The following is a 14755-nucleotide window of genomic DNA, read 5'->3' as shown; positions in this document are numbered from 1 at the left end:
TTGCTCATGGCTATATTGTTTTTGCATTGTGATGTAGGAATTGAACCATGGACTTTTGTGCAAAATTTGGGAGATGCAGTTTTTATACCTGCCGGTTGTCCTCATCAAGTTAGAAATTTGAAGGTACTATAGACTTTAGAAGTATCTGCTGCCCTATAGAAGACTAGATTTAAATTTGAAGTTAATTGAACAGGGGGTGTTGACATGAGAATAATTGGTAGGCGGTTCGTTACATTGTCACCGAGGTGATGATTTTTAGGTTTTAAGGACAATCCTAGATTGCATGTCACCTTTAATACATGCATGGCATTTGAACCTGTAAAACACTCTAGTTTTTGACTGGTTTGTTTAAGTTTCATGACTCGATGTTACAACAAGATTGCAACAATTTATTTCAGCTCCTATGGTAGTTCTTTGTAGAGGCATTTCTACATCTTTTGGTTCTTGTTCCTCACACTTAAGTCACATTCACTGCTATGGAGCCTATGATAATTCTTTATATATGTGCTACTTTGTACTTAGTGTGCCTCTCCATTTTTTTTGTCCTTAAGGTTTGTAAAATTTTATTAAAATAAAGAAGGAAACAGTTGGGGAATGATTCTGAAACGATCTAAAATGGCCCCGTTTCTGGTCTGAGGGGAGGAATATTGTCAGAGATCACTGGTGTGGTGCCTGCCAAATATACTCTCTGATGATCAAGTCAGTCAATATAATTACAGGAGATTAAATGAGATATAGTTGTACTGCTTGAGTCATACCTGTTTGGTAGGCTTGAGCTGCTTTTATAGCTGGTCCTCGAATTTGAATTCCCATCTCTATCCTTGCTCAGGCTCAGACTCTGCCCTTTGAATTTCAAATGGTGCAGCCTTTGCTTTTCCCTTAACTAAATTAACTACCTTATATTTAACCATGTTGACTGCCACTAGGGGTGCATGAAAGAACCTCACGGTTCCGGTTCCTAAAATGAGGAACCGTTGAGTTTCGATTCGGTTCCGGTTCCGGTCTCACAGTTCTGGTTCCAGAACCGAACCATAATATATATATATATATATATATAATATTTGATTATATTATTAGTAACTCTGAAGTCTAAGCCTAAAAAAAAATTTATTTTTAGGGCAAATCATTTCAGCGGCTCAGCCTCCCCAATCGCCTCCATCTCTATTCTCTCGACTTTGAACTTGCCCTCTCTCTCTCTGCAACTATAAGCTACAAAATCTACAAGAATCAGAACTCAGAAGTTCAAAACACATATATTTATTTATTGGTCCTTAGACCTTTTTTTTTGTATTAGGGACACGTTCCCCTTTTGAACGTTTTTCTAATATATCTTTACTAATTAAAAAAAAAAAAACACATATATTTCAGATCTGTCTGTAAGAATCAAAAGTTCAAAACCAATATCGGCATATCATTTCAGATTGTTCAAAAAATCAAAACCCATATCTTTCAGTTTCCATTGCCCGCTATTCCAGTTCGGGTTTGCAAGCTTCAACTGTTGTCTCTCAACTCTCAAGCTTGCCCCTCTCTCTCTCTGCAACTGCTAAACTTGCCCTCTCTCTCTCTGCAATTGTAAACTACAAAATCTACAAGAATCAGAAGTTCAAAACCCATATATTTTATATCTGTCTGCAAGAATCAAAAGTTCAAAACCTATATCGGCATATCATTTCAGATTGTTCAAAAAATCAAAACCCATATCTTTCAGTTTCCATCGCCCTCTGTTCCGGTTTCGTTTTTTAGGAACCGTTGTGAACGGTTCTGGTTCCGGTTCCGACCGGAACCGTAAGGAACCGAACCGTGTGCACCCCTAACTGCCACCTTGGGTTGCCTATATATCGCCTGTTGAACTGCCTTATCTTTTATCCCTATCAGAAACTGTGCAAACTAGATAATTCTTTGGGTTTTGTTTGATAGAATTGAAAATTAAGTACTCAAAAATTTAAGAATTGATTTTCAGGTGCTGAAACTAGTGTTATCAAGGGCCCAATTTGCACTAAGGTGCTAGGGAGCCTAGGTGCAAGGTGCAAGCCAAGGTGCACAGTTGAAAATTTAAATTATTTAGGGTAAAGTGCAAAAAACCCCCCGAATAATGTTTGAATTTGCAAATAACCCCCTTGAATTATATTTTGTACATAATACCCCCTGAACTATCACATTTTGTTGCAAACTACTCCAATGACTAAAATATTTTACATTGAATGAACATAATGCCCTTTCTTATTGAATTACAATTAAATATTTTTCTTATTGAAATAAATTATGAAAAAATTCATACTAATTTGATGACGTATTCTCCATTAAATTTGCATAAATTTACCTTTAATTTTTTAAATTAATTGTTTAAATAAAGTTCTCAAGTAGAAAAATTTGAAACAATTTAATTAATTTCTTAATTTTTCATGAATATATTGCATGAAAAAGAATGTATTTTTTATTTCAGTAATTTATTAATTTTTCATCAATATATTGTATGAAAAAGAAGGTATTTTTCTACGGTAAAAAAGTTTAAACTGAGTATAATAAATTTTATTATAAATAGTAAAATTTTAATAATAAGTTTAATCGTTTTAGAAAATGGTAGTTACAATTTTTTTTTTCCCTTTCCATTTTTATGATAAATTGAAACTTATAATAAAATTAGGGTAAATAGTATAATTAATATTTAGATAAGAGAAAAAAGATAATAAAAATAGTTTAATAAGAAATGACAAATTTAAACATTAAGGGTAAAATAGTCTTTTGTGGTGGGTGTGTCCTTAATTGCAATAAATTAATAGTTTAAGGGGGCAATTTGTGTTAGCTTTGTACTGGAAATGGGCTTTTTCGCTGTTTTATTTCTCAGCCCATTGGTTTATTCTTGTCTGAGGGTATGCTATCTGTTCTCCTATACTTCATATCTTATTTTATAATACAACTCCAATTATGAAAAAAAAAAATAGTCCAAGGGGGCAATTTTTAGTTTAGGGGCGTTATTTGCAAAAGGACGTTTTTTTTTTTGCACTTCACCAATTATTTATTAAAGCATTCATATTCCATATTAAAGGTGCAAGTGTTGTCAAAGATGAATTGCCTTAGGTGTGCGCCTATTGAACATACACAAAGTGTGGCAAAGGCATGCGTCACACCTGATTGAAACTTTTTTTCCCCCCTTGTTCAAATGTTATTGGTGCAGACCTTGTGTTATCAAAGGTCCAAGGCGCACCAAGGCTTTAGAGGTCCTTTAGAGCCTAGGCGCAAGGCGAGGCCACATAGTATATTTACTACAAGTAACTCAAATGCTAGCCGAGATTTGATGCCTAGAAACATGGGATGTGACTTACCATATTAGTCGAGATATGCTGACCTAGAATCATTGAATTTGACTTTATTTACGTGTTTGTCTGGGCATAGAGTATGTAATGATTTTATTTTGTTTTCTTGTAATATAAACATGTGCTCTTTTAGTATATAAATTCCTAAGCTATGAATGAGTGATTATTGTCGTTCAAACATTTAGATAATTGTGTTGTATTTCTTCTATCTTGTATTTATTCTTGGTATTAGAGCTACCACCTATCTATAACTCTAGCAAACCTTGTGGCTTGTGTGACAGCCTTAGGCAGTTAGCAATACCCTGTGACATTACCTGCATATGATCACGTGAATTGCTTTTTTGTGATTGAAATCAGGTATTTCTAAGTTTTACAAGTTCTTTTTTTTACTCTAGGGTTGGGTAAGTCAGTATAGTTGGTCTCCAATACCTAAGGGCTTGGGTAAATTCTTGTAAGTTTATAGAGTGTTTTTGAATATTGAGGAGGCTGTCCAGATATATGTAAGCGGGCAATGCTCCTAACAAAATTCTATACTGGGGCTTTTCGGGATTGGTCTGAAGGGAAATTGTTGATTGTTTATGGTCTGAAGAGAAACTTTAATTAGTTGATAGGATTTGTGTGTTTTTGGAGTTGTTTATTGTCGTGTGACAAAATATGGTACATTCAGTGTCCTCGATTGTTTATTCTCATGGCTCGAGTTTTGTGGGTGGTGGTGCCATTTTTCCCAGCATCGCAATCAAAGAATCCAAGACTTCAGATGACCACAATGAGGTTAGATGGTTCCAACTATTTGGTATTGGCACAATCAACTAGGATGTACATTGGAGGCAAAGGCAAGGTTGATAAATTATTGGTTATAAGAAAGAGCTAGCTGTGTCAGATAAGATATATCTCCTGTGATTTGTTGATACGCCATGGTTATGTGTTGGTTAGTCAATTTATTGCAACCAAACATAGCCGTTAGCTATATGTTCATGAAGACTGCTAAGAAGATTTGGAATTCATTACATCACACTTATTCTGAGTGGCAAAACAACACAAGGATTTTCCAATTGGGAAGAGATATCACTAGGATTACTCAGGGTGACTCGACAGTTTCCAGTTACATCGCCAGGCTTTGTTCCATTTGGGTGGAGATATCATATTATAATTACCTCCACTCTTGGAAGGATCCAGAAGATCCAAATTTTTATTTGGGGATTGTGGAGAGGAATTGAGTGTTTTAGTTTCTTGCCAGGTTGAATGATGATTTTGAGTATGCTCGTGTTAATCTGTTCAGCTTGTCTTCATTCCCTGCTTTTAAGGATGCATGTTCCTATATGTTGCCAGAGAGCCGTACTCATCCTTTATGTGGTGTTTTTGCTGACCGCTCTACTATGGCAGTTTGTGTTTTGAACACTTCAAGAACTGCACCATCCCAATCAATTCAGAGTGTTAGCACTCGCTTGGACAATAGTGTGGACGGCTTGACTATTGCGGGAAGTTCGGTCGCATCAAATCTCATTGTTATGCACTTTATTGACGTCCACCGCAACAGAAACAATAGTAGTCTTGATCCTTTGTGCATCCTGTTACCTAACCATACTTCTTGTCGAATTCTAACAACTCTGTCTTTCTATCATTTGCCACAAATTACCTTTACTCAAGCTGATTTAGACATTCAAACAATTGTTTAATCAGGTGGAGACATCATCCTTGCGAACCTCCCATAGTTGTTAAAGGCGCCGGAGGCGCAAGGCGCCACCTTGGCGCCTGGATTGTCTTAAGGCGAGGGTCTTCAGCAAGGCGCGCGCCTTTTAGGAAAAGGCTCAGGGCTACAGGCGAGATACAGGCGCGTCTTGATGAAAAATAGTTTTTTTTTTATAATTATTTTGTTATTATTTTGGATGTGCTACTTGTGTATTTGTTTATTTCTAGTTTTTATTTGTTTATTACAACAAAACGTGTCAAAACCTATACCTTGCAAGTTACAAAGCAAAAAAAAAAAAAAAATGGAATCAAAAAGCAAAAGGAAAGAAGAGAGTCAAGAGACAGAGAAGTACGAGAAGAGACAGGAAAGAAGAGATCTGCAAAGCGCCGAAGCCTGGACTCCGACTCTCGGATCTACCTGATCTGCGTCTGCGCCGAAGCCTGGTAAGTTCTCCTTCCCTCACTTCTTCTTCTCTCCTTCTTGCTTCTTCTTCTCTTCTCGGTATTTTTTTTTTCTTCTTCTTCTTCTTCTTTTCTTCAGTTCTTCTTCTTCTTCTTCTTCTTTTCTTCAGTTCTTCTTCTTTTCTTGGCTCTCTCGAGTCTTGACTCTTCACTCTTGCTTTGCTTTTCTTTTATTTTAGTCTCTTGCTTTTCTTTTATTTATTTATTATTTTTTGAGCCGAGTCTCGGCTCTTCTTTTCTTTTCTTTTCTTTTTTTTTTTTTTTTTTTTTTTTCTCTATTCTTCTTCTCCTGGCTCTCTCTGCTCTTCTTTTATTTTTATTTTTTATTTATTTGGTGGGCGCCCTGCCAGCTGGTGTTGTATGGATGCTCATGATGTTTATCTGTTTGTTTAATATATGTGTTGGTAGACTGATTAACGTGATATTCTACAATTGTTAATAATGTAAGCAACAATAGACATTTATGATAAGAAATCACATCAAACTGTTGTATGGACTATGGATGCTGTCATGAGGTTTGTCTGTATTTGTATGCAGGCAGTGCTGCAAGCTAGTTAGATGGGTTCAAAAAGATTCTTTTAACTCACTATTTTTAAACTGCTGTGAAAAAATCAGTTTTACTGAAACTGATGATAAGTGAAGCTAGATTTATCATTTAGTTGATTAGTTCAAAAAATAGAATTATCCTTTTTTTGTTGTCTTTCTAAATCTCATAGAGTATATGCAAGTAATAAGTGTGCATTTTTTTTTTCAACGTGCGCCTTGCTTCATTCAGGCGCGCACCTCGCCTTGCGCCTCAGGCTCCAAGAGGCATTTGCGCTTTTGTGCGCCTTGAGCCTTAACAACTATGGAACCTCCACTTATGCCTACTCAAGTAATATTGCATTTGCATATAGCGTATTTACTATCTACATCTTTGACACCTTGGATCATTGATTCTGGTGCTTCAGGCAATATTACTGGTATGTCCTCCTTTTACTCGTATAGGATTTGCTCTGGCCATCACAAGGTACGCTTCGTGGATGGCTTCCCATCTTCCATTGCTTTTAGGGCCACATATCCGCTACTCCTTTAACTTTACCAGGTACACTTCATATTCCAAAGCTTACTACTAATCTTATTGCTGTTAGTAGTGTTTGTAAGTTGGTTGTGGATTTTAAATTGAAAAACACTTAAAAGAGGGATAAATTCATGTCACATGCTACTTTAACCCAAATTGTTGCTTGATAAGATATTTACTAAATTAAAGCAATCACACAGAAATAAAACAAGTAGAGTAGAGTTAGGAAGACACCAACTTATGCGCTAGCACTTGTGTTTAGGACATATTTCTTTTAGTTAGTAATGTGGGAGTTTAAGATTTATCCTGTGAGACGTGTCACCTAGCTAAACATGTATGTTCCAATTATCATGCTAGTAGTAATAAAATTGCTTCAACACTTCTTGATCTTGTTTATTAAGATGTGTGGGGGCCTTCTCTAGTTACTTCCAATCTTGAATTTTGATATTTTGTGTTGTTTATTGATGATCGTGTTACATTTGTATATCTCATCAGGATAAAAATGAGGTGTATACCATTTTTAAAAATTTTGTGATAATTTGTTTAGACTCAAAATGGTTGTACCATTAGAAAAAATAAATTTGATCCATAGTTGTCAAAGTCACGCCGGACACTCGACTGGGCGCAGCTTCAGCGCCGCATGTAGTAATGCATAACGGGTTTAAAAAGGCGAGCGCCTCGTGGTTAGAAGCGTGAAGCCCAAGGCACTTTAGGCGCGCCTGATTAAATGTTCCTCTTTGTTGCCTTTTAAAATAGTTGTTCAAATATGATTGGTGCTTATCTATTTAGTGGTGGACCCTCTTTGTTGACTTTTATATGGTTTGCAGCTAATCTATTTAGTGGTGGACCCTCTTTGTTGTCTTTTAAATGGTTTGGTGCTAATGTATTTAGTGGTGGACCCTATTTGTTGACTTTTAAATGGTTTGGTGCTAATCTATTTAGTGGTGGACCCTCACATAGAATAGAAACAAAAGGTAAAGTAACTTGAAGATTTAGCACTCCAAACAACATACTCTTTTAGTTAGTCGCTTCACTCGTATATTCTGCCTCCGACAACACACACGGACTCTTTTTCTTATTCTGCTCTAATATTTTTTCTCTGTCTTCTTCTCTGTTTATTTTTTCTTTTGCTGATCTCTCTCCCTCTTTTCTTCTCTGTTCTCTCTCTCTCCTTCTTTTGGCCTTTTTTTTTTTTCTCTCCCCTCTTCTTCTTCTTTTGGTCTATTATTAATTTTTTTTTTTTTTTACTTCTGTTGTGTTTTCCCTTTCCTTCTGATCTGTTTTTTTTACCTTCTCTGTTTTTTCCTTCTTCTTCGTTGGTCCATTTGCAAGCTTAATTTGCAAATACTTTTGAACTTCAGTGCTTATAGTGATACTAGTATAATGCATATTACATGCTGTTTTTATTGTGTGTGAAAATGCTTGCTATTTTTTGCTATTGAAAGTATTTGGTTTACTTGACTTTTGCATCTTTATATTTAAGGTTAATTTCACTGACACCCCTCAGATTTGGCCAAATTTCATATTGAAACAACTTTCGAAAATTACCATCACTCACATTATAAACGTTTGATTCGTCTTTCTCTCACACCCTAATTGTTACTTTTTAGTGGTGTCAGATTATTTTTGTATGTAAAATGACATTGTTACCTTTTTGACTTTATGTTGACTTATTAAAGAACTATTTGATGTTTAAAATGACACTTGTACCCTCATTTCCAATCAAAATCAAAATATGACCTAATCCAGTCAAGAATTGTTCATGATATCCACTGAACCAGCACAAAAATTGTTTGACCCAAAATGTATATATACACGCCGATACATACAACCATTAATTATAAAATTCGCACAAGCTTGTATGGGAATCAATTGAAATTAATTATTTAACTTCAAAAAAGTAAATAAAGTGCAAAACAATCGAAAAAAATATGAACAAAAAGATGTATGAATTGAAGACCCACAACCCATGTATATATGTGTATATATACAAGCTTATATACACAATCAAAGGTTGGTGGTTTGTGGGTGTCAGATGTCCACTCATATATTCATAATTGGATTGTTGATGATATCCGAGACAAACCCAGATGAAGAAAAGTGGTAATCTCTTCTGGGTGTTTGATATATAGCTTGTTTGAATCAGTATCTAAGAAGTGTTCCAATGGCGAAGAGAGAAAAAGAGTACAGAGAAAGAAAGTAAAATAAAAGGTAATACAAAATTTAGGGGTAAAATTGTCATTTTAGATGGCTAATATTTTGTAAAAAAATATATTATAAAATTAGGGGTAAAATTGTCTATTTGCACATTTTTAACGGTGTAAGGGATGAAAAAGTAAATTTGACCTAAGTGATAGTAATTTTCGAAAGATGTTTCAGTGTGATATTTGGCCAAATTCGAGGGGTGTTAATGAAATTAACCCATATATTTATTATTGCATTTGTTATGACAAACGCAACGAACTCAAGTTGAATCAAGAATCACGACAGAAAAGTAAATACGCCACACAAAGAACACAAAGATTTATACGTGGTTCGGTAACAGCCTACGTCCACGGTTGGGATTCGGCGAAAGTTTTCACTGTGTCAAATCGGAGATTACAAGTTTTTAGCCCGTTGCTTTGTTTCTGTTAAGGGTGGCAATTCGGGTTCACGTGTTATCATCGTGTCGTGTTGACCTAGGGGTATAACACTAAACATGTCAACCAGAACACGATATGATTAATAATTGTGTCACATATCCTAAACCCGAACATGACATGTTTATTAAACGGGTGACACGACACGACACGTGTAACCCGTTTAATAAATGAGTCGTGTTAGACGCACCAAACACGACCTGTTTAACACGTTTACCCGTTTAACCTGTTTAACAACTTAACCTGTTTAATGTGGCCAAAGATTAAAATAATAGCAAACAAATGAAAACAAAAAAGATTAATAGAAATGTCTGAAACTGAGATAAGTCATAAGTTAAAACAAAAGACATTACTCTAGTCCAAAAGAGATTAAAAACAAAAGATAAGTAAGTTATTAATTTTTATAGAACCAAATAAAATTGTTTAATAGAAATGTCTGAAACTGAATCTTGAGGCAACGAGTCCCTGGATTTTAATTTTCGGTCATGCTAGCACTGGTGGAACATTGGCCCTTCAGCAGGATCATCATTGTTAATATTTAGTTTTATCACATCATCAATCAAGTCATCCATTTGAAGCTTCATTGTATCTATAAAAAATATACACAAAAAATTTATTAGTTCACTATTTTCTGCAATAAGAATATAATTTGAAGTTTATTAAGAGTCATTTACTTTTCAAACCAAAAAGCCAGTCAATTCCCAACAGAGAAGATAACTGCCTGAAGAATAACACATCATAACCGTGATTCAATATTGGTTTCCTAACATTAACAAAGCATCAAGATCTCAAATTGCAATGCAATGAGCAAAAATTAAACCCCAAATCTGGATTTCTTATACTTTTCATTACTTAGGACCCAGAGAGATTAATTAGTGAACCCAACAGTGCATCGTCCAATTATCAGACTAAATTGAGTAGAATTTCAATATATTTTCTCAGAAAACAAAACAAGGGTAATTAAAGCCCTAAATTGCATCTATCAAATCAACACGGATTTTAAAATCCTAATCAGCTCAAGTCCCTCAATCATTAAATAATTTAAATTACAAAAAAACTTTTCCCAATTGACCCGTTAAACAAGCTGTGTCACAGACCTTATTTTCAACTCATAATCCCAAAATTATTGATAATTGATCCACTCAACCCAGATACAAAAACATCAAATTCTTGCAAAATCAGTCAGTTCTATGCGGTAATTAGCAGAAGATTGAAACACCCATTGAGCTACACTAGACAGAGTCCCACAATAAACAAAATTTAAATTGATTGCTATAATTACAACAACAATTGAACAGAGAATCAAATCGAGAGTAGATAATATTAATATAAAACGAAACGAACCTGGTAGAAAAGGAGAAGAGAGAAAAAAGGTCCTCTAAGATTTGTGTGTCGGGCTAAGATAGATTTGGATTTTGGGTTTGTGGAGGTGTACGGATCTGCAAGGAAATTTTTCTAGAGAGAGAAAGTAAGGTAACTAATCACATGAGTGCCGGTGGGAAGTGACGGGGTCGAGTAAGAAAATCACATATTTGCTAGTTTAACAGAGAAAAATACGAAAAAATTAGAGTTGTAGATGGTACTGTGCGACTAGAGCTCTACGCAGGTGGATTGAGTGCGCAGGCGGCGTACAATAGACTACGAAATTCTCCAAAGACTACGGTGTTGTTTTTGTTGTCGTGAAGAGTGTTCTCTTTTTGAGAATGAATCACTTGCTAGAGAGAGAGAGAGAGAGAGAGAGAGAGAGAGAGAGAGAGAGACTAATGACTAAAGGTGATAATGTGATATGTAGAGTTTCTTATGTATACTATGAAATGACCTAAATGTCCTCTATCAGGTCAAAACAGGTTTTATGGGTTCACGGGTGATACATTTAACTAAATGGGTCAAAACGGGTTGAGTTCTAAAACCCGAACACGACACGTTTAACTTAACGGGTTAATCGTGTCAACCCATTTACGACACGAACCCGTTTATAGTAAACCCATTACCATTTAACTCGTGTCATGTTGGCAGGTCGTGTCGAACTTTGCAACCCCTAGTTTCTGTACGAATTTCAAAGTCTCTCTCTTGCACCACTCCAAACCTTAAGCACCTTTATAAATTGGGCTACAAGAGGCTAATTAGGGTCCATGACCCATGAGCAAAAAAGGGGTCAAAAATTTTTCCAACGGGTCGTCGTTGGGCACCAAATTCAGGCCACAATATCACATCTTTATTGGGTGCTTTTTTTTTTTTTTTGTTGTTTCCTCAACTTGCGCCTCAGGCTCCAAGAGGCCTTGGCGCCTTAGTGCTCCTTGAGTCTTTAACAACTATGATTTGGTCATGGTACAGAGTACACTTATGAGTTGTCTACATCATTAATTGGACACCTTTTTGAGTTCTTAATTTTGTAGCCTCACTGTAAAACTGACATCCCAATCAATCTCTTTTTTGATTCCCTCGCGGGCCTCTGGGTGTGTGTGCTTTGTTCAACTGTTAGGGTAGACTCGTACAAAACTTTACCCCAAAGCACTGAAATGTGTGTTTTTGGGCTCTTCTCGATCTTAGAAAAGTTACAAGTGTTACCATCCTCCCAATTGTCAATGGTTTATCTATAATTATAGACAACAGGCTTAAGCCTCTACTTCCACGACATGCTACCTTGTCCCTTCAACACGAGTTCTGCCTATTCAAGCTATTGGTTTGCTTGATGTTTGTCCTATTGCTCTTTGGAAGGGTAAACATTTTGATTGTGCTCTCACCCTTATGTCGGAGTTTTCTTGTTTATGTTGCCACGGTTCCTCTTCCTTCTACTATTGCAGATGCACTAGCACAATCTCAGTGGTAGGGCGCTATGACTGAAGAACTGCAGATACTTAAAAAAAATCAAACGTAGGACATGGTTTTGCTTCCTTTTGTAGGATAGGCTATGTGGGCTATTGTTCGGTGTTTGCAGTTAAGCATAATCTAGATGGGCCAGTTCCTTGATATAAGGCCCGATTGGTTGCCAAGGGTTATGCTTGAACCCATGGCATAGATTATCAGGAGACTTTTGCCCCGGTTACTAAGATGAACACTATTTGTGTATTATTTTCTGTTGCTGCAGTTTGTTCTCAGCCTCTATTTCAATTAGATGTCAAGAATGCCTTTCTCAATGGTGACTTGTAGGAGGTGTGTATGTTTTGCCCTTTAGGCTTTCGTTTTCCTGCACATTCTAGGATGGTTTGTCATCTTTGCCAATCCATGTATGGCTTTAAGCAGTCCCCTCAAGCTTGTTCTGATCGCTTTGGTACTCCCATGCTCCAATTTGGTTTCTGAGTGCAACTGATCATACCTTATTCTTAATTCACTTAGGCGGCAAGACAATTGCTCTCATTGTGTATGTCAATGATATTGTTTTTTCCAGAGATGACACTAATCTAAATTTTGGCGTCAGTTTGAGATTAAGGATCTTGGTCCCCTTCAGTACTTCTTTGTTATTGAGGTGTCCAAGGCTGGCATTTTCATCTCTTAACGCAAGTATGTTCTTGACTAGCTTTCTGCTTCTGTCCGGTTTGGCGCTCGTCATATTGATACTCTGATTGTGCAGAATCATTGGTTGACTGATTTCTAAGCCTACTATCTTGGGCTAACGTTTTTTACCCGTGCTCGTCCAGGAAAACACGGGAACCCTTGACCATTTTCACAGCAACTAGACATCAATGTGGCGCCCCTTGCCCATTTTTCGAAGCATTTGGATGCTTCAACATGTCACTTAAGGGAACGCCCTTGCATTTACTCGTGTATTCATAATATTCATGTTCATACTGGTCATTACAGTTTTACGCCGGCTGTCAAGCTACTTGACACAACCCTCCTTTATCCGGGCTTGGGACTGGTTGTGTAAAGAACACAGGTGAATGAAGTCGTGTTTGCTATTTATTACTACTATTCGGCTTAGTTTTTAGATAAGAACCTTGATGTTTTTAAATAATTAACTTGTTGGATGGTCTCACTACTGTTAGCTATTTGAGAGAGGGAACTATTGCTATTTATTAGAAAGAGGAATGATTTTGCAACACATTTTGAGCCCAAAGCACATGTTTTCAAGCACTTTATGTTAGATAGGTTAAACCTATGTATGTTAAGGTGTGAGATTTATCAAATTCTAAATCGCAGTGCCCAGTTAACTTAGTATGGCTTATCTTCTAAGTTCACTCCCCAACCTCTTTGGGGGCGGACTATTTCCTTCGGAAATATGAAAAGTATGTAAATAACCAGTTGAAAACTATGAAAGTATTTCTATTTCTCTTGCTGGACGCACTCGTTTACGTGTCAAAGAATTGGCATGTATTGTTGTTGCAGACATTCTCATTCATATAGCTCTTTTATGTATTCTTCAAGTGGTGTAGCATGTGCATTATATCTAGATTTTTTCTACCTGCTGGGAGAAAGGACGACAAGACATATTCATATCTAATGCACTACTTGTTGGTTATATATATATATATATATATTATTTTATCTAATTAGCTCAGGTCAAAAATAAATTTCTGATTCTCATTCCTGAACTTTTTGCAGTCATGCATAAAGGTAGCTCTTGACTTTGTCTCACCTGATAATGTTCACGAGTGCATTCGCTTGACAGAGGAATTCCGCATACTTCCCCAAAATCATAGGGCTAAAGAAGATAAGCTGGAGGTATACCAACTCATTTCTTTCATTTATGTCTTGAATTCTCAGATGGCTTCTTGTATTATTATTATTATTATTATTATTTTTCACCAGCAAGAAACACACACACACACACCCCAACTTTTGCCCATATGGGGACTTGAACCCTTGATCTTCTACTTTGGAAGGCGAGAAAGTACCATTAGGATACATGATCCTTGTTTCGTCTTGTATTATTTTGCTTTCCTTGATCCAAAGGTGGTATATGATTGTTGTTTTTTCCCCATTTTCCCTTTGGAGTTAACTGTAGCATTTGATTCTGAAATTATATTTGAAAAATTTATACTGTTCATCTAACAGTGTTGAATATTTTTTGGTCAAATGGATGGTTGGTCTCATTTGGTTATGCTGCTTATAAGAAACCTTATTTCTATATCATTTTGGTGAGGGTTTGAGGCAACTGTTGGACAGTTACTTCACATCGTCGTCTTGAACACTTGTTCACCACCTGCAGCACAGCTTCTGTGATCCGCCATTACTGAGTTGGTTCTTATATCTGCCTACTTTGTGTCAGTACTTGCAAACTTCTGGTGCATCACTGCAAATTTATAAACAGCTATGTGGTAGTGTTGCATAATTTTCGGACCATGGATATCCTTTAAAGAAAACTGTTTATTTTTGGTTGGTTGGTAACACTTGCATCTATATGGCTGTTATGTGGGTTTGATCATAACGGTTGCACCCCTAGACTGAAGTCTAGGATAGCACAATACCTCTTTGAAAAATCTGTATTGGAAAAAGATTTTTTCCTCTAAGCGCTAGTTTTTTTACTCCCTTTCTCCCAAAATTCCGGGGGTGTTTGGGGAACCCAACTTTTTATGGTAGTGGGTTTTTGAGACTTTTTTTATTGTATTGATAAGAGTGAATTTCCAAATTGTCCTTGTTAAAAGACAAAG

General features: G+C 36.2%; 1 protein-coding gene across 3 annotated transcripts in view; it reads left to right on the top strand.

The window, feature by feature from the left end:
- LOC132303143 (lysine-specific demethylase JMJ29-like) overlaps positions 1 to 14755 on the top strand; it is a 47378-nt gene that overhangs the window by 11271 nt on the left and 21352 nt on the right. The window contains exons 10-12 of one of the 3 annotated variants that reach the window (XM_059800267.1): positions 38 to 123; positions 6453 to 6549; positions 13707 to 13826. In XM_059800267.1, the coding sequence (XP_059656250.1) occupies positions 38 to 123; positions 6453 to 6515 (149 nt within the window). In that variant the 3' untranslated portion in view covers positions 6516 to 6549; positions 13707 to 13826. Of the gene's footprint in view, positions 1 to 37; positions 124 to 6415; positions 6550 to 13706; positions 13827 to 14755 lie in introns of those variants that run through there. The other 2 variants (XM_059800266.1, XM_059800265.1) reach the window with 2 other exon arrangements.

This window comes from Cornus florida, unplaced genomic scaffold (assembly GCF_030987335.1).
Source record: "Cornus florida cultivar Cherokee Brave unplaced genomic scaffold, ASM3098733v1 CherokeeBrave_3.0.0_Hap2_Chr04, whole genome shotgun sequence".
In the NCBI taxonomy this organism is placed as follows: domain Eukaryota; kingdom Viridiplantae; phylum Streptophyta; class Magnoliopsida; order Cornales; family Cornaceae; genus Cornus; species Cornus florida.
The sequence above is the reverse complement of the archived record's forward strand: the minus strand, read 5'-3'. Positions and strand labels throughout refer to the sequence as shown.